This window comes from Pholcus phalangioides, unplaced genomic scaffold, assembly GCF_987345545.1.
Source record: "Pholcus phalangioides strain wild (caught in Gottingen) unplaced genomic scaffold, Ppha-v1.0 ptg000015l_1, whole genome shotgun sequence".
Classification (NCBI taxonomy): domain Eukaryota; kingdom Metazoa; phylum Arthropoda; class Arachnida; order Araneae; family Pholcidae; genus Pholcus; species Pholcus phalangioides.
In genome coordinates, this window is record NW_028301608.1 from 5,999,405 (window position 1) to 6,019,371 (window position 19,967).

A 19,967-nucleotide genomic window follows, 5' to 3' on the forward strand; every position below is an offset into this window, starting at 1 on the left:
AGTTCAAGAACTTGCAGACAAAGTCTTCCCAAACATTCAACAAAATCACCGAAACCATGAGTGGCTTTGTGAGAGTGCAATTCTGGCACCGAAAAATGACAGTGTGAACAAGATCAACGGAAAAATCCTAAAAATTATTCCGGGAGACTCCACATCTTACAAATCGGTTGACACTGTCACAGACACAGCGCAGACAGTTCTGTATCCTGCAGAATTTCTGAACTCTTTGGATATTCCGGGTGTGCCACCACACAACTTGACCCTCAAAGTCGGAGCACCTATAATGCTTTTAAGAAATTTGGAGACACCGATACTCTGCAATGACAAGAGACTCTGCGTGAAGAAATTGCACACTTACATCATTGAAGCAACGATTCTAACTGGATGTGCCAAAGGAGAGAAGACGTCTTCGTTCCACGTATCCCAATTATCACTGAAGAAATGCCATTCACTTTCAAGCGATTACAGTTCCCGATTGGTTTAACTTTTGCCATGACAATCAACAAAGCGCAAAGCCAGTCCAGTCGTTAGCAGTGGCAGGTATCAACCTACATGAGCCCTCTTTTTCACACGGACACCTTTTCGTCACCTGTTCGCGTGTTGGTAATCCCAAAAATTTGTACATGTACACACCAGATGGACAAACAAAAATATTGTGTATCCACAAGCGATTGCCTGAAGTTTTTAATTAAAATATTTAAAAATTAAAGTAATTTTTTTTTACTTAATGCAGAAATATTTTGCTTAAGAAATAATTAATAAGCTATATATATGTAAATTTTTTACAGGGCGGGCAACGTCGCCGGGTATCAGCTAGTCTTATATATAAATGTGAAAGTATGTATGTATGTATGTATGCTCTTTATACAAATCTACAGTTTTAGACCGATCGTCGCCAGATTTTGCATATATACCAAACAGGTCCGGGTTTGAAACGTAGGCTACTTTAAAAGTTCGTCAGAGCTGGGCAAATGCCCGAAATGGGCGAAAAACTGCCGGGCAACAATGGTTTTGGGGCCCCTCAACAATTACTTTCGGAACGTTTACTTTGGTTACCGTGGTTCCCAACAATGAATTTCAGACGTGAATATATGCCTTTACAATGGTTTGTCACACCTTTAATTCTGTTATTATAACAGTTTATTATTTTATAACGGTTTGTCACTTTTCCAATTTAATTGCAGAAAACCCGGGAAGCGCCGGGTATTTCTGCTAGCCTATATACAGGTTGTCCTGTAATCCTGTAAGTGATAATGCGGCCTTTATCTCATCAACCGCCCATCGTATAGGTATAGTTTCAATATGAAAAATGCGTAAAAGGCGTTTGAATGATATTCGCTGCACAAGCTGGACGTATGACGTCGCTAACAACAGAGAACAACAACTACGACGACAAAACTCAGAATAAAAATGTTCAACGCCAGCTGATGAACTCAATTCTTGCCTCGAATCATCAACACTCTGGCACGAAGTTAAAAAATTATCATTATCCACAAACATGCGAGTTCAACTGCAAAATGACTCAGCACTGCTATCATTTTCACATCAGTTGACCAACCAGTAGACGCAAGCACTGGACCGATTACGTTCCCAAATGGATTTTGCCAGTTGTTAAACTCAGTTCAAGAACTTGCAGACAAAGTCTTCCCAAGCATTCAACAAAATAACCAAAACCATGAGTGGCTTTCTGAGAGCGATTCTGGCACCGAAAAATGACAGTGTGAACAAGATCAACGAAAAAATCCTAAAAATTATTCCAGGAGACTCCACATCTTACAAATCGGTTGACACTGTCATAGACACAGCGCAGACATTTAGTTCTGTATCCTGCAGAATTTCTGAACTCCTTTGGATATTCCGGGTGTGCCACCACACAATTTGACCCTCAAAGTCGGAGCACCTATAATGCTTTTAAGAAATTTGGACACACCGAGACTCTGCAATGGCACCAGACTCTGCGTGAAGAAATTGCACAATTGCATCATTGAAGCGACGATTCTAACTGGATGTGCCAAAGGAGAGAAGACGTCTTCGTTCCACGTATCCCAATTATCACTGAAGAAATGCCATTCACTTTCAAGCGATCACAGTTCCCGATTCGTTTAGCTTTTGCCATGACAATCAACAAAGCGCAAGGCCAGTCGTTAGCAGTGGCAGGTATCAACTTACTTGAGCCCTCTTTTTCACACGGACACCTTTTCGTCACCTGTTCACGTGTTGGTAATAGCAAAAATTTGTACATCTACACACCAGATGGACAAACAAAAATATTGTGTATCCACAAGCGATTGCCTAAAGATTTTAATTAGATTTTCGAGTAAGAAATAATTAATAAGCTATACATATATAAATTTTTTACGGGGCGGGCAACGTCGCCGGGTATCAGCTAGTCTTATATATAAATGTGAAAGTATGTATGTATGTATGTATGTATGTATGCTCTTTATACAAATCTACAGTTTTAGACCGATCGTCGCCAGATTTTGCATATGTACCAAACAGGACCAGGATTGAGCCGTAGGCTACTTTAAAACTTCGTCAGAGCTGGGCAAATGCCCGAAATGGGCGAAAAACTGCCGGGCAACAATGGTTTTGGGGCCTCAACAATTACTTTCGGAACGTTTACTTTGGTTACCGTGGTTCCCAACAATGCATTTCAGACGTGTATATGTCTTTACAATGGTTTGTCACATCTTTAACGCTGCCATCATTACAGTTTATTCCTTTATAATGGTTTGGCTCTTTTCCAATACTCCCAGTAATTGAAGAAAACCCTGGAAGCGCCAGATATTTTTGCTTGCATGTATACAGGGTGTCCTGTAAGTGCTAATGTGGCCTTTATCTCATCAACCACCCATCGTTGACCCATGCTAAGATCACCTGACGTTCTTTTTGATGTCATCTCAAGTGTCCTCCTACGTTTTAGAAAATTTGCCCTTTTATTAAAATTTTTTTTAAATAAAATTTATTATTTGCCCTCCTATAAGGTTTCCGGAATTATGGTTTTTTTCCTGGGGAGTTTTTTTTTTTCACCCTGAAACATATACAGCATCCCTTTATTGACATGACTGTTTTGACTGAGGTATAGTTTCAATTTAAAAAGGGCTTAAAAGGAGTTTGAATAATATTCGCTGCAGAAGCTGGACATATGACGTCACTAACAACAACTACGACGATAAAACAGGGAATAAAAATGTGCAACGCCAGCTGATGAACTCAATGCTTGCCTCAAATCCTCAGCCCTCTACTTCACCAAACACCAACTCTGGCCATATCGCTACATTGCAATTTACTGCCATTAGTGAGATGGGTTGGAAGTGAAGGTGCTGTCTATCGGTGGTCGCCTCGAGTTTGTTAGGACATCAACAGTCTGGCACGAAGCTAAAAAATTATCATTATCCACCAATATGCGAGTTCAACTGCGAAATGACTCAGCACTGCTACCATTTTCACATCAGTTTATCAAACTTGGCAATGGAAGAATTCCCGTAAACAAAAGCACTGGACTGATAACGTTCCCAAATGGATTTTGCCAGTTGTTAAACTCAGTTCAAGAACTTGCAGACAAAGACTTCCCAAGCATTCAACAAAATAACCAAAACCATGAGTGGCTTTCTGAGAGCGATTCTGGCACCGAAAAATGACAGTGTGAACAAGATCAACGGAAAAATCCTAAAAATTATTACCCTCCACATCTTACAAATCGGTTGACACTGTCACAGACACAGCGCAGACAGTTCTGTATCCTGCAGAATTTCTGAACTCTTTGGATATTCTGGGTGTGCCACCACACAACTTGACCCTCAAAGTCGGAGCACCTATAATGATTTTAAGAAATTTGGAGATACCGATACTCTGCAATGGCAACAGACTCTGCGTGAAGAAATTGCACAATTACATCATTGAAGCAACGATTCTAACTGGATGTGCTGGAGGAGAAGACGTCTTCATTCCACGTACCCCAATTATCACTGAAGAAATGCCATTCACTTTAAAGCGATTACAGTTCCCGATTCGTTTAGCTTTTGCCATGACAATCAACAAAGCGCAAGGCCAGTCGTTAGTAGTGGCAGGTATCAACCTACTTGAGCCCTGTTTTTCACACGGACAGCTTTATGTCGCCTGTTTGCAATTTGGTAATCTCAAAAATTTGTACATCTACACACCAGATGCAAAAAGAAAAAATATTGTGTATCCACAAAAGCGATTGCCTCAAGTTTTTAATTAAAATGTTTAAAAATAAAAGTATTTTTCTCTTACTTGATGCAGAATTTTTTTTTGTTTAAGAAATAATTAATAAGCTATACGTATATTGATTTTTTACGGGGCGGGCAACGTCGCCGGGTATCAGCTAGTCTTATATATAAATGTGAAAGTATGTATGTATGTATGCTCTACCTGCCCTACCTGCCACTGCTAACAACTGGCCTTGCGCTTTGTTGATTGTCATGGCAAAAGTTAAACGAATCGGGAACTGTAATCGCTTTAAAGTGAATGGCATTTCTTCAGTGATAATTGGGGTACGTGGAATGAAGACGTCTTCTTCTCCAGCACATCCAGTTAGAATCGTTGCTTCAATGATGTAATTGTGCAATTGCTTCACGCAGAGTCTGTTGCCATTGCAGAGTATCGGTATCTCCAAATTTCTTAAAATCATTTTAGGTGCTCCGACTTTGAGGGTCAAGTTGTGTGGTGGCACACCCGGAATATCCAAAGAGTTCAGAAATTCTGCAGGATACAGAACTGTCTGCGCTGTGTCTGTGACAGTGTCAACCGATTTGTAAGATGTGGAGTCTCCCGGAATAATTTTTAGGATTTTTCCGTTGATCTTGTTCACACTGTCATTTTTCGGTGCCAGAATTGCACTCTCACAAAGCCACTCATGGTTTCGGTGATTTTGTTGAATGTTTGGGAAGACTTTGTCTGCAAGTTCTTGAACTGAGTTTAACAACTGGCAAAATCCATTTGGGAACGTTATCAGTCCAGTGCTTTTGTTTACGGGAATTCTTCCATTGCCAAGTTTGATCAACTGATGTGAAAATGGTAGCAGTGCTGAGTCATTTTGCAGTTGAACTCGCATGTTGGTGGATAATGATAATTTTTTTAGCTTCGTGCCAGAGTGTTGATGTCCTAACAAACTCGAGACGACCACCGATAGACAGCACCTTCACTTCCAACCCATCTCACTAATGGCAGTAAATTGCAATGTAGCGATATGGCCAGAGTTGGTGTTTGGTGAAGTAGAGTGCTGATGATTTGAGGCAAGCATTGAGTTCATCAGCTGGCGTTGAACATTTTTATTCCCAGTTTTATCGCCGTAGTTGTTGTTCTCTGTTGTTAGTGACGCCATATGTCCAGCTTCTGCAGCGAATATTATTCAAACTCCTTTTAAGCACTTTTTAAATTGAAACTATACCTATACGATGGGCGGTTGATGAGATGAAGGCCGCATTATCACTTACAGGACACCCTGTATACAGGCAAGCAAAAATACCCGGCGCTCTTCCCGGGTTTTCTTCAATTACTGGGAGGATTGGAAAAGTGACAAACCGTTATAAAGGTATAAACTGTTATAATAACAGAATTAAAGGTGTGACAAACCGTTGTAAAGGCATACATTCACGTCTGAAACGCATTGTTGGGAACCACGGTAACCAAAGTAAACGTTCCGAAAGTGATTGTTGAGGTCCCAAAACCATTGTTGCCCGACAGTTTTTCGCCCATTTCGGGCATTTGCCCAGCTCTGACGAAGTTTTAAAGTAGCCTACGGCTCAATCCTGGTCCTGTTTGGTACATATGCAAAATCTGGCGACGATCGACCTAAAACTGTAGATTTGTATAAAGAGCATACATACATACATACATACTTTCACATTTATATATAAGATTATCGTAATATAATTTATGAGTTGAAAAATAATGTCAATCTTTGACTTCAATAAAGAATAAAAATTCAAGTAGGCTTCGTGTAAAATACGGTAAAAACCGGGACACTTTTGCCAAAAAGTCGGGACGGTCAAAAAAACAGAAAATACCGGGACTGTCCCGGGAAATACTGGACGTTCATCCTACTTATAAGTAAACTTTACTTATAGCTCAATGGTACACGTTCACCCCCTCGTCAGGAACAGCCGCTGTGAATGAAAAATCATTTCTAGATTTCGGAACGTGATTTGGCAACGATAAAGCGGTAATAAGCTCTTTAACACAGCTTTGTGGCCGGCATAATAAACGTTATCTGCCAACAAGTTCATTACTGACGCTGTTTCAGTTTTATGAGCCTGAGAGCTGGTTTTTCTAAGCTTATTCGTATCGTCACTTCGCAAAGGAAAGTGTCTAGAATGGCTTCTTGGCTGAGTAAGACGGATCCGAGCTCTTATTCCAATCCGGAGGAATGTCAAGTGACTGATATCCACCTCAATCTCAATGTTGACTTCAAGAGACAGATCTTGAGCGGCTACGCCGATGTCACTGTTGACCGGCTTGATCTCAAGTCCGAATCAGTTGTGAGTAGTTATGCTATTAAATTATTACCGAAGTTGGGGAGGGGTTTTCAATAAAAGTTAAAATATAGAGAATTAATTAAGTTTTCATGTACCCAGTTCTATCTTAACGCACGGGCCCACCGGGATAGCCTTAAGGGCGGGATTACGGGATCTGTTTAGGACTTTTTCAAGATAAAGCATGTGAATTTGTAAGCAGGCATTTCCGGAGAGGTGGTACTCGGGAAATTCTCTTGCCTATTACACACTCAAGACGGCCCTGATGGGAGGGGCGCAGTGTTTAGCAAGAATTAGGTTATCCCTATGATTAGGGTCAAAGATGTTTGATGAGTTGGTGAATATATGTTGTTTAAATTTTGGGGGCCCCTTAAAATTATGGTCAGGCATGACCATTATAAGTTGGTTATTAAAATAGACCTTGTAAGTTTCGGAACAGAATAAAATTTCATGAACATATCAATTACAAACTTCGAATTTCAATTTCAAACCATGTTTACAAATGTTTCAGTTCAGAGAATTAAGCTGCTGTGCTGACTCGCATCGCAAGGACCGGGTTCAAACCGGGCGGCACAATTGATGGTTGACAAGTTTTTTGTGGCTCCCAGCTGTGAATCACAGAGAGCATCAGGTCCACAATGGTTCATATATTCAATCATTGTTTCATTCGTAGTTTGAAAAATACATTGCTTTCAAAAGTCTGTCTTTTCTTCTTGGAGTTTAGATGTTTTCCAGAATTTCTAGAAAAATACTTGGCAAATCATTCTGAAATGTAGGTAACTTAAACCCTATGATTGTACTCACAATTCCCAGTGGAAATTCAGTCACGAGTACATTTAGAGGGCTGACAAAAAATTAATTTAAAAAAAAAAAAAGTTTTTAATCAACCATGTGTGATAAGAAACACTATAAATGATTTGTATCTTTTACAAAATATTGTAATTCCTTTGTGCAATACTTGCCTGCATTTTTGTGAGAATAGCATGTATATTCACTAAGGGGCCATTGAACCCCCTTCTCCCCCCTTGTCAGCAAAACACTGATTCCCCCTAACCCCCCTTGTCAGCAAAATTTCGTCAGCAGCTTAGAATATTTCATATCTTCAAAAAGGGTGGTTGATGACGTAAGCAACTTTCAAACCTTTCCCCCCCCCCTGTCATCAAAAGTCAGCAAATCCAAAACCCCCGTCCGCCCCCCCCCCTCGATGATGATGTAATACTTGAATGACCCCTAAGATAAATATTTTTAATACAAATTCCAATTTGCATCGCATGTTTTTGCTTATGATATTCTGAGTTTTCAATTAATTTTTTGGGATTTCACAAACTGGTATTTCAATCATTTTACGCTATTTGATTATTTTAAAAATAAGCCCACAGCTTTAAGCGAAGACATGTGTCTGATGTTATGTAAGAGAAATGCTTGAACATAACACATGTGTATGATGTCGAAATGACGAAACTAAACGAAATAACCAAATGACAGAAAATAATTGAAATACCATTTTGTGGAAGAAAAAATCGATTATCCAGGTAGTACGAGCCAGTAACTTGAATTACAGCTCAGGATGTTGCATATATGTCCTTCTGAATTTTCATGACATTCAACTAGAATTTTTATAGAAGTTACAAAATATATGAAGCAATCAAATCAATATTTTCTGCACATGTGCGCTCAAAGATCATTTATTAAAAATGTTCATATCTCATTCAGTAATAAATTGTCACATTCTAAATTCCCATATAGGGTGTCACATACGTTGTGTTAATTTTTTTTTTTAATTTCATAAAAATTGATTGAAAACTTGGAATGTTATAAACAAAAAACATGCAATGAAAATTGGAATTTTGTGTGGCACAGACTTTTGGAAATATAGTGTAGATGGCAGCATTAAAAATTCATTCGCACTACTAGATACACACTCAAACTGTTAGGTACACATGCATGTGTCCTGCACATCTTCTTCCAAAGGAAATTTACCCATCTTGATAAACCAGAGTTGTGCTAGGTTTGAAAGTGAAGAGCCCGACTGGTGCAGTGGTAAAGATGCTCGTCTTCCACTATGAAGGTTGCTATCAAGGTCCATGGGTTCGAATCCGGGCATAGAACATCAGAAAAAAGTTCTTTACCTACCGAGCATAGGGCGACCACCGATGGATGGAGCCTTCATTTCCCACCCAACTCCACTGGTTGGAAATTGCCGCATGGTGATATATGACCGGAGTTGGTGTGCGGTCAAGTAGGTTTGAAGTGAGAAAATTTACGGAAAATTGTTTGAACATAAATTTTCGCACTTTCATCAAATAATCATCTGTGTGCAGTGCCGTCTTAAAACGCATGGGCTCACCCTGGCACCTCGAGTACGGAGGGGAGAGACCTAGTGAAAATGAGATCTGATTAAAATTTTTGAAAGTAAATATGTCACCAGGTATAGGGGGCCTCAGAAAAATCTCTTTGCACTGGGGTCCCCGGATGTTCGTAAGATGTTCCACCATGTACCACGTAATCTAAAAAATAGAATTCTTTTAACAAAATTGGGAAATGAATTATGATAGCCTTCAGAAACAGGTAGGATATACCGGGGTGGGGGCCTCAAGGAATCTTTCCCAGAGAAAATTTGGGTTATTAATCTCAGGTCATTTTATAAGAAATTCAAACTAGTTGAATTCCAGTTGGAAACAACACTTTGAAGAAAGGGCATCCAACAGTGTGGCGGGAGGATAATAGCAAGAAAATAATGAACTATGCAAATATATAGCAGAATATGCCTTTGAAAAAAGAATATCAACTTGATAGTTATGATCATTATTGACTCGTAATTGTATGTTTTAAATGATATAAGTCTGTTACTCATGATTTACATGTCCTCTGCCCTGGTACATCTGGTTAATGTCGTTGTAGCCAAGTTTGATTGTATTTCCTTACGATGTTTTGTTTTACAAAAATATTTTTAATTTTTGATTGTGTTAGGAACATAGGTGAAAATAGATTTGATGTGAAGGTGGATGATACAATGATGTTGATACATATAACAGGGTGGTCAGACAAAATAACTTTTCAAATGCAGTTAAACTTCTCTTTTGCAGTCAACAGCGAGACAAAGAAATTTGTCTGTAAAAGAAGGGTGACCGCTAATCATGGGGTTTGAAATGCGTACTTTAATTATACAAGGGGAAATTATTATTTGGCCATGAAATAGGGGTGAATGCATCCGGGTGTCCGGTGAGAGGGGTTGTATGAGCCTATAGCTGCTGAAAAATCAATGAATGGTAGGCCTAATGAAATTGAAGATATTGGTGTTTCAGAGTATGCACTCAAGAATGAGAATAGAAAACCTCATTTTACAAAATTACCCCTTATAATTTTGGAGAGGGGTGAAATTACTCTCCAAAATTTTTTTTTTTTATATAACACTGGTAGAGAGGTAGAATTATCATCAGTCGCCACCAAATTTCTGATATTGTTGATATCCCTCTAAAAAAACCTAGCTCTCTCGTTGAAAGCAACAAAATTTCAAAAAAATTCCAATAGTGACACTTACTTATATGCATTGCTAAGTGATCGGCACAGTAAATAAAAGCATAAATGGAGTTGGAATGGTACCTGCAGTATGATAAAAGTCTGCACTAGAGGCAGACAAAGAAACACGTTGAAACAGCCAATACAAGTCACATCTTAGTGGGATCTTTATATAGTGTACTTTCATATTTTGTCTTTCTCATAATTTTAAATATTTTTTATTGGTAGTTTAGCCAAATGAAAATTTTCCCTATCTTTTTTTCCCATTCATGCCATTTGGAAAACATTGGTTCAAATTCTACAACACCAGTTGCCACCTATCAAATTTTGTGTTGAGAAGGTAAAGAGAGAAAAATTTAGCCATCATGTGAACCTCCTTTTAAATCAATTAGAATTGCAAATTAATTCACAAATCGGGTTTATTCAGGAAAAAAGTGAGTGTTTTTATGAAATGTCATTCTCCTGGCTTTTTTTGTTTGAGAAATATACAATTGAAAATTATTTTCACTTTATCATGTGCTTCAGTTCAGTGACAGCTATTATTTCTTAAAAGCACATACTTTCAACCTGTTTAGTTTTTTATCAGTTTACAAAACACGTAAAAATGTCTTTCTCCTGGCATTAAGTAACTAAAAGGAACATTCGATCAATAAGTTAGAGGGGGGATAAAAAAAAAATACAGATTTCTTGGTTGGCACATCAAGCTGCAGTAGTTTCATTTGAAGACTTTGCTTTGAGAGTGTATCTCATGTTCTAGCAAAATAAAGACAAATTAGAAATCTGTTGTCTGTATAAAATTGATGAAAAAAGGAGTGAGAAACAAAGAAAGAAATAAAGATGCAATTGAAAAACAAAATATTCAGAGTATTAGTTGAAAATGATCTACCAAAATAGATAGATAGAACATGTTGTGATTGCCAAGCATTAATATACAAATACAACGCCACAACAGACAAAATGCCCGACGAGGTGGCTGATAAAAAGATGCCCATAAAAATAAAGACAAACGGAATATCAAATTAAGTGCAGAAACAGGCAAAATGTCTTGTTAGATTTGTCTATATCTTAACATGGTTAAATTTGAAATAATTTTTTTCACCATCAGTTTTTAACAAACTTCATTGCTGACGCTTTTGTTAGTAAGTAAAGAAATGTCCCTAAAAGAATTTTTTTAATTTTTGGATGACATTTTCTTTTGATAATTTTTTTTCTTAATTTTTTTGCCCAGTTTTATGAGAATGACCAATCTAAGATGGACAGTGTCACTGTGTGAAGCATGTTCAATAAAATCGAAAGATAGTCCCATCAGCTATCCATTATTGTTTTGATATGCACCTTTATTAAATGGAAACTTGTTTAAACGGAATATTATTTTGATCCCTTGACATTGTTTCATATAGATATACCGCCTGGCAGTCGAGTGATTAGGGAACTAGCTTCTCACTGTGCAGGTCTGAGTTCGAATCCCTGTTCGGGCATGGATGTTTACTAAAACTAAAAAATTCCCTGGACGGATCATGCTGATCCCTTGGGAATACGTGAGGGAATATCATCATTATTATTATTATTATAGGTTCCACTGTGTTTAAAAAAATTGGGTGACTAAATTTAAAAAAAAAATTATCACAAATTATTGTTGAAGTGATTCTAATTTTCATGTATAATTGTAGATTTTGGATTCAAGAGATCTTTCTATACTGAATGTGAGGAACAAGAATACCATGAAGAAGATGGCTTTTGAATTGGATGATCCTATAAAGACTTTTGGTTCAAAACTTGTGATTAGATTGCCAAGGACTGCCACCAAAAAGTGTGTTACGTAATTCTTCTTTCTAAATGTTTTTATTTTAATGATTTCTTAAATGAAGTGTATATATTTAATTATTAGTTTTAAAAAAGAAAATTTTATGATTTTCTGTTTTTAAAATGTTTATTTAGATATGTTATCAGAATTGATTATGAGACATCACCCAAAGCCAGTGCACTTCAGTGGCTGGAACCATCACAAACTGCTGGGAAAAAACATCCTTACTTGTTTAGTCAGTGCCAGGTGATATTTTATGTCTCATTTTATACATATTTGTATCAAAAACATTTGTTAGCCTAATGTTAAAATTTGAATGCAGTTTGAAATACGAGGTGGTTAAATAAGGGGGGGGGGAAATAAACAGTAGTAGTGACAATTTGTTATACAATATGACAAATTGTTAATATCTATAATACTATCTATGTATAAGAAAAAGGGTTCCTTTAAAATGGTATATCTCAAAGAAATCGGAAAGCAAATACAATGATAACTGTTTTATTTTTGCATATGGCTTTAAAAATGTTAGATTCCCCCCCCCCCCCCCTATGTTCTAAAACAGGATTTTTCCCCTGTTTTTTTCCCACAACTGGTTTTTTTTCATGTGGCTTTAAAAATGTTTTTTTTTCCATGTTCCTAAACCAGGGTCCCCCCCCCCCTTTAAAATAAAGTGCTTTTTAAAAATATTATTTGGCCATTATGAGGATTTGGATCAAACAGTCTAATGTGTATCAAATTTTTTCAATGTATGGTATAATTGATAGATCCTTAAGAAAGTCTTAAAAGGCAAAACTGTTTATTTGAACAACTGAAGGGAACTGACCAAGAAGTGGAAGAAGGGAGATTTTTTTACTTGGGGGGCCGTTCAAGTATTACGTAAAGAAATTTTTAGCCATTTTTGACCCCCTCCCCCCTGTTAGCAAATTGTCGTCATCAGCTCTGCCCCTCTGAATCCTAACTCATATTTTCATAAAGGGTGGTTGATGACATAAGAATTATCCAACCCCCCCCCCCTTGTCATCAAAAGTCAGCAAATCGGAACCCCCCCCCCATCGATGATGTCGTAATACTTGAACGACCCCTTGATATTTGACTCCACTATAGAAAGTCCATTGGCAAAACTGTATTGTTTTTTCAGATTATTTGGGTGTAAGTGGGGTTTATTCATTTTTCTTTTGCTTAGTTTGTGGGTTCAAAAACCCTTTTTGTCATTCTTATGGTAGTCACTAAAAGCTTCTATCTGGATAGAAAAAGTAATTTTGCATTTACCACTTCATTGTCTTGGACTATTCATTATATAGTAACTAACATTCATCATTCAAAATTATGGTGCAAATGTTTATAGGTTTAACAACAGTTTTTTCATAACAAAGCAGTTTTATACATAGGCCTATTCTAGGTTTTGTGACTCTGATGCTACCCAATAGCATTCAGTTGTCTTCTGCAATTTTAGGGCATGCAGAGGCATGAATAATGTTCGCAAAGAGCTAGAAATGAATATTTCATTTGTCAAAAACGATGACACTGGCATCGAACAGTAAAACTTAAACATATCCATTTAAAAAAAGGGATGGCAACACAGTAAAACTATCTGGTTCATTTTAACTTATTTACATTAGACCTTGCCATTTACACATTTTGCACTGTTTTTGGAAGTGGTCTAGAAGGAGTCTACCATTCTCTTAAAAAACTTATGTCTTCATAATTTGCTGTGCATTGTGGAAAAGAGTTGACAGATTGCGGAAGATTTCTAAAAAAAATGGAATATATTTTGGGGAGAGAGAATTATCCAATCTTGTAGGATACTGAAATAGTGCTATGAAAAAGAAAAAAAAAATTTTAAAGGACCCCAATTTGTTTTTTTATAAGTCAGCATCGATGGGGGAAGGATTCTGGATTTGCTGACTTTTGATGGCTGGGGGAGGGGGGTTTAATGATACTTACATCATCAACCACCCTTTATTTTATAAAAAATATGAAATATTCTTACTGGCATCTTTACTGAGTGTGCCAAAATGAGAAAAACCTTTCCCTAGTTTGTGGCCACCTGAATTAACATTCTTCCTATCAATAAGTCCTCCATAGTTATCTCTAAATATTTTGCGGATCCTTCAAGTGATCTATAAATGTTTCTGGGTAGCTTAAGTGTTCTAGAAATGTGTTGCGGGTCACTTAAGTGCTCTAGAAATGTGTTGCAGGCCACTTAAGTGCTCTGGAACTGTGCCGCATCAATCAAGGATTTGTAAATATGCCGCAGATCACTTAAGTAATCTGGGAATGTGCCACGGGTAACTTAATCTGGGAATGTGTTGCTGGTAACTTGAGTGATGTAAAACTACACTGCGAGCCACTTAAGTGCTCTAAAGCTGCTATATGTCATCACTTAAGGGATCTCTAAATGTGCCACGGACCGCTTAAGTGTTCTGGAACTGTGCCACAGGTCATTCAAGTGATCTGTAGATATGCCGCTTAGTTCATTTTTACAAAATTAGGTTTGTTTGAGGTGGCAGCCACATCAGATTTCCCAAGGGCCACATTTGGCCCACAGGCCATGAATTTAGCGTATATGGCTTCGAGGGTGGGTAGCAATGAATTTCTTAAAAAGAAATTTTGAGTTTTTAGCCTTAAAAATAGAATTGAAATTCACAGAAATTGATTATAATAACATAATTATAAAGGTATTTTCTTCTGGTATTTCAATTGCTTTTAATATTTTTGCATGGAAAAAATTTTCGATCATCTGGAGGAAGGGGGCATAGTGAGGTCTCGTGCCCCTTTCCTCCCTGCGTACCCCCAAAGCCTCCTAAATAGACCTAGTAGTATCTGGGAGGCTTTGGTACATCTGTGATCTTAATATATATTAGGAGGTAAAGGCAGAGCTGACAAATTTTTGCTGACAGGGGGTTAGGTTCGCTGACAAGGCGGGGGGTCAAAATCTGCTGACATAAGCCACCTTTCTTCTGTTTGAGAAATATTGGTCTTATCAGCCACCTCGTTGGGCATTTTGTCTGTTGTGGCGTTGTATTTGTAATACTTGAATGACCCCTTGCAAGTTTCTCGATAAGACTGATTATGTTGTCCTACTTTTTCTAATTTTTTAAGTGGGAGCTCTTCTTAAAGAAAAACTTTGATGCGGTTCAACATTACCTTCAAAATGCAGGAAGAAAACCATTTTGGATTTAAAAAACAAGTCCTAATGACAAAAAATGGAAATTTTCCCATTCATTACGTACGTTCCGTATGTTGCGAAAGTGGTAACAATACCCAAATGATAACATTATCCATCATTCCAATAAGCAGTGTCTCTATTATATTTACATTCATGTACACATCATTCCTATAATATTTATGTTATCATAAAGAATTCATGATTCAGCTATAGTAAAGTTTGCTCTTAAAAAACTTGAAAAAAGTAACAAAATGCCAAATGACATGAAAAAAGAAGTCCTGCCCTATTAAATGTGGAAAGTATAGTCACTCTATGTAGATATTTTATCTAGGAATGTAGAAATAATTTTATCTGTTATATTGCGGTATATGAAGTATGAATGATTGTTAGAAAAAAACTTGTCGGAATTCCACGAGTTTAAAAGTAATGTTAAAATTGAATAATATAGCAGGACCTCATGTTATATATTGCACCTCATAGCATGTTCTTTATTTTATGAAATCCACTTTTGTATTCCCTGTTATAGCTCAGCAAACAGTTAGCTTACAACACTTGGGTAAAACAAATTCACTGTAACTCCTAATTTCATTCTTCTAACTTCATTATTTTGTAATTAAAACTTAGTAAATTTTTCTGAAATACTTTTAACATTTTTTTATAAAATTTCATAGGCGATACATGCACGTTCCATGCTTCCATGTCAAGATACCCCAGGTGTTAAATTCACTTACTCAGCTTCGGTAAGTGCAGAATTTTTTTACATATTTTGTTTACCAATCCAGTGAATACAGTGAGATTCCAATACAAGCTGCCAAATGACAAGAAAAAATAATGTCTGGTCAATCTCCTTATATAGTGAAATATCTTTCCCAATCCTGCGTAAATATGTTTTCAGAGTTTATCGTATTAGACCCAACTGAATGCCTTTTTAAAAATTCAGCTATACAACCTCCACATTTTTCCTTTGGGAAAAAGGCTTCGTCACATGAACTCGCATGAAACATAGATGCAGCCTGTAAACTTTTCTCTCAGAAATTTCAAACAAATCGATAGATGTTGTAAAAAGTTGGATTTATATGTGTGCAGTGATAGGAATTCAAATAATTTAAGAACAGGTTCATTGTGAACCACTTGTTGAATTGGTTGTACTTGCAAAAATATATGCTAGCTGCTCAATCATCCTGTTATGGAAAGTACAGGGTGTTCATAATTATAAAGAACTCTATTTCAAAGCTGCCTACATCTGAAACCAGTCATCAGAAAAGTGTCAAGTTTTGTGGATGACTTAATAAAGAGGTGGGGATTTCTTTCTGTGGAAAAAAAGTTCCAAATATCACCACCAGAGGGCATATTATTTATTTATACAATATTGTAGGCCAAGGCCTATACAAGCGCATGTGTTGGGTTGATGTGATACAGATGTGCCTTTACATTATGAATAAAATTAGCTATCGTGGGGAACACAAAGATAGGGAGGGCGTGTTCCAATCAACTATGGTACCAGGAAGAACCTATATTTTTAAAATAGTCAGTAGAGGCAAAAACTGGGTTTAATTTTTGAAAATGGTTAGTTCTGTTTGAGAAATAAGGATGATTTATATAACATACTAGAAGTATCAATGGAAAAATTACCATGGAGAATTTTAAAGACCATAATTAAAGAGGAGGTAAGTTGAGATGAGTAGAGAGGGTTGATGTTTAAGTATGGAAATATAAGCAGATGAGGACCAACAGTGGTGGATGAAATGGGTACATATATTTTGGATAAATTCTAATTCATATTGACAGCTAGAAAAGTTACATAAGTTAGCACAGTTGGTAAGACATTGTGTTATGTTGGTAGTCCAAAGGTCGTGGGTTTTAGCCCCAGCCTTATCCAGAAGCAGACCTGCCAACTTTCCAAATTTAGCCTGGCAATGTTAGATTTTAGAATGTTTACAGAGCGTCCAGATTATGAATGCGAATTGCCTTGTTGCCATCAACATGAAAAAACTCTTGCAACATCACCTGAACGGTAGGTGCAGTGCCCTGTATGAACGGTAGTCAAATCTGCCCAAATCTGTGAACGTAAACGTGGTGGTCTGTTCACGTTGAGATTGGTTTTTTATTCATGTTTTTGATCGCATGCCAGCTGGTAGATAATTTATTAGGTATTACTATGCCGGCCAATATTTCGTAGTGAAAATTACAGAAAATCAGGATCTATGTATTTTGTACATCACTAGTCACTAGTTGTGGACCAAATTCCTAATTTATTGCTAAAATTGCCTAGAACTTTTATAAATCCGTGGTTATTAGAATGATTTCATGGAAAAAACGTTTAACACAACAAAAATGTTCAATAAATGTCATTCAAGGAAGTGTCATTAAAAGAAAATGAACATTCTTTTAGAATAGTCTGGTGGCAAATGATGGCAGAAAATATGGGGATGTTCTGTAAAATATGGGTTATATGGTCACATCATGTATTACTTATGTTGGTTCTTATTATAGCCATAAAAAAATTGTCATGTTAAAGTATGTTTGCTGTATTTTTTAAGTAAATTGCCAGATTTTCATAATGCTTGGACTATGATTAATTTATTTTGGTACTTTTGATCAATCGAGAAAAATCTAGGTGCCAAGCATATTTGTTTTGTCCGAACTAGTAATCACTCACAAAAAATTTCAAGCACCAATATGATTTGTTTGATAGATCACTGCACCTTCAGATATGGTGGTACTCATGAGTGCGGTAAGAGATGAAACAGATTCTGATAAAAGCTCTGAAGATGCTGAACTGAAAACATTCCAATTTATCCAAAAGGTATTCATGTATTCAAACAGTATTTTTTTACTTCAAAAAGTATAGTATGCTCACAATAAGACTGTATGATGTCAACTCAGGCTATCAGAAGTTTTTGTAAAAGTGTTAAGTTTTAATTTTTTTAGGTTCCAATCCCAAGTTACTTGTTGGCAATAGCTGTTGGAGCACTGGAAAGTAGGTAAGTTCTGTACATTAGAACAGGGATGATTAACCTGTGGCATGCATGTCATTCATTAGGTAGTACAATATCACTCGGAGAAGTATGAAAGAATGTTTTCATTTGTAAACTGATAATTGGCTTTGTATATAAATTCAGTGCATAGTGGCCTGCATCCTATTGTTCAGTTTCAAGCCCACACAAAGAATTATTGTTACTATGTTCAGTCTAAAAAAATTTTTTTTAATTTAATTGCAATTTTTTAGGATACTAGGAGATTTCTTTAAAATATGAAAGAATTCCATAATTACATAAAGAATATCTGAAGCCCCCCCCAAATGAGAGCAATTATGAAAAATAGAGTGGCACACACAAAAGTTTATTGTTTGAAGAATGGCACATGTAAGATTTCTGGCCTTAATGATGTCAAGGATTAAATGAAAGGTTCAGCTGCTACTGCATTAAATTTTCTTATGCAACAAAATTCTCTCTTACTAAAATATGCAGACATTTTGCATTATCTCATTGAAAATTATTTTTACTTTTTTTGTTCTCTGTGTATTATGAATTTTTATTTGCAATTTTTTCAGTGAATCCTTATTTCATTTGCTTTGTTGGAAGAGTTTTGAAAATCACACATGTTTGAATTTCCACTCCTTGGTTTTAAAATTTTTTTTCAAATTGCAACTATCTATTTTTCTGCTATTAAAAAAAATTGTGTTTTCCTTAAGTTTCGTTAACCTATGCCATTCCCTGTGGCTGTCACAGAAGGTTTATCTTTGCCTGGTAGAGCTTTTTAAATCATGACCTACATGCAGTAGATTCCAAATGGCTAGATAAAGACAGTTGCTAACCCCTGCAGATTGTCTGTAGTTTCTACGGCCAACTGCAATAAACTATGGGAAATACTCTCAATACTACGAAAATTTGTTTTAAAAAAAATCAAGTCTTTGAGTTTCTTGTGATGTTTTACTTATTTTTATTATTATTTTTAAATTGCATCAATCTTTACCACTTAACAATGAATTTGTATACGCATGTGAGAGAGTTCAAGAGAAGACAAACTCAGAGCTGATCTGTTTTGTCTGTTGGCAGAAGGCCATCTAAAGCTGGGTCTAAACCTGCCGCTCTACTCGATGCCCAAATGCACAAAAACCTGTTTCCTGTCAAAACTGCCCCCACGCTGTTTGTTTAAAAACAGCAGAGATGCCACTGTACTTTAATTTACTTGGATCCCAGGACACAGGGTATTAAAAAAATCTATAGTCTGTTTCAGGTTAACTTTGCAGTGAAGAGGAAGCTACAAGGGAACCGCATCACTCATTGCTATGACAACGAAAGCCTCTTAACCTATGTATCGATGCGCGGCCTCGGTAAGGTATGGCTGATTCTCGCCAATCTTGAAGAAAAAAAAAAATTTTTTCGTATAACGTAATGCTTGTAGAAAAAATTGCAGTCTGTTAGTAACAATTAGCTAATGAAAAAAAAAACCATCGTCGATACTTTCAGAAATTAAAGTGCAGTTTTTGAAAAAAAAAAATCTTTAAACCAGTCTTCACGTTTGAATTTGGGAATAGCCCCAAATAATAATAATAAAAATGATAAGGAAAAATTTAGAAAATTCTTTTACTCACTTTTCTTGCTGCAATTTCCGTCGCTCACCCACCCGAACGCATGTACGCCGATGCCACTTGTTATCACTACAGTTTTAGTCATTTTTTACTGATTCCCATTCTATGGAATCCTGACTTGAAGTTGTAGAACTATTGGATTCTCTATTACTTATTAATTGTTGTTGCTCCAACATGTGTTCCATCAGGCCATCTGCAATCCAAAATCCCTCTTCCTTTCAATAACGTGCTTTATGCATTATTGCCAAAAAGTACGGAGAACGTTTTAGCGTGTCTATCTCTGGTGAAAAGATACAACTGTCACAGAAGGGAAAAATACACTGCAAGCCTAAACCATTGTGGGTCTCTCTCTCTCTCTTGCTTATTTATATTTATCTGGAG

General features: G+C 36.6%; 1 protein-coding gene across 1 annotated transcript in view; it reads left to right on the top strand.

The window, feature by feature from the left end:
* The first annotated feature begins 6,076 nt into the window (after positions 1-6,076).
* The window catches only part of LOC149075328 (leukotriene A-4 hydrolase), a 59,524-nt gene continuing 45,633 nt past the window's right edge, over positions 6,077-19,967 (top strand). The window contains exons 1-6 of the mRNA XM_089242694.1: positions 6,077-6,506; positions 11,690-11,829; positions 11,958-12,069; positions 15,664-15,732; positions 17,688-17,798; positions 17,924-17,976. Coding sequence (XP_089098820.1) covers positions 6,276-6,506; positions 11,690-11,829; positions 11,958-12,069; positions 15,664-15,732; positions 17,688-17,798; positions 17,924-17,976 — 716 coding nt within the window. The 5' untranslated portion in view covers positions 6,077-6,275. The remainder of the gene's footprint in view (positions 6,507-11,689; positions 11,830-11,957; positions 12,070-15,663; positions 15,733-17,687; positions 17,799-17,923; positions 17,977-19,967) is intronic.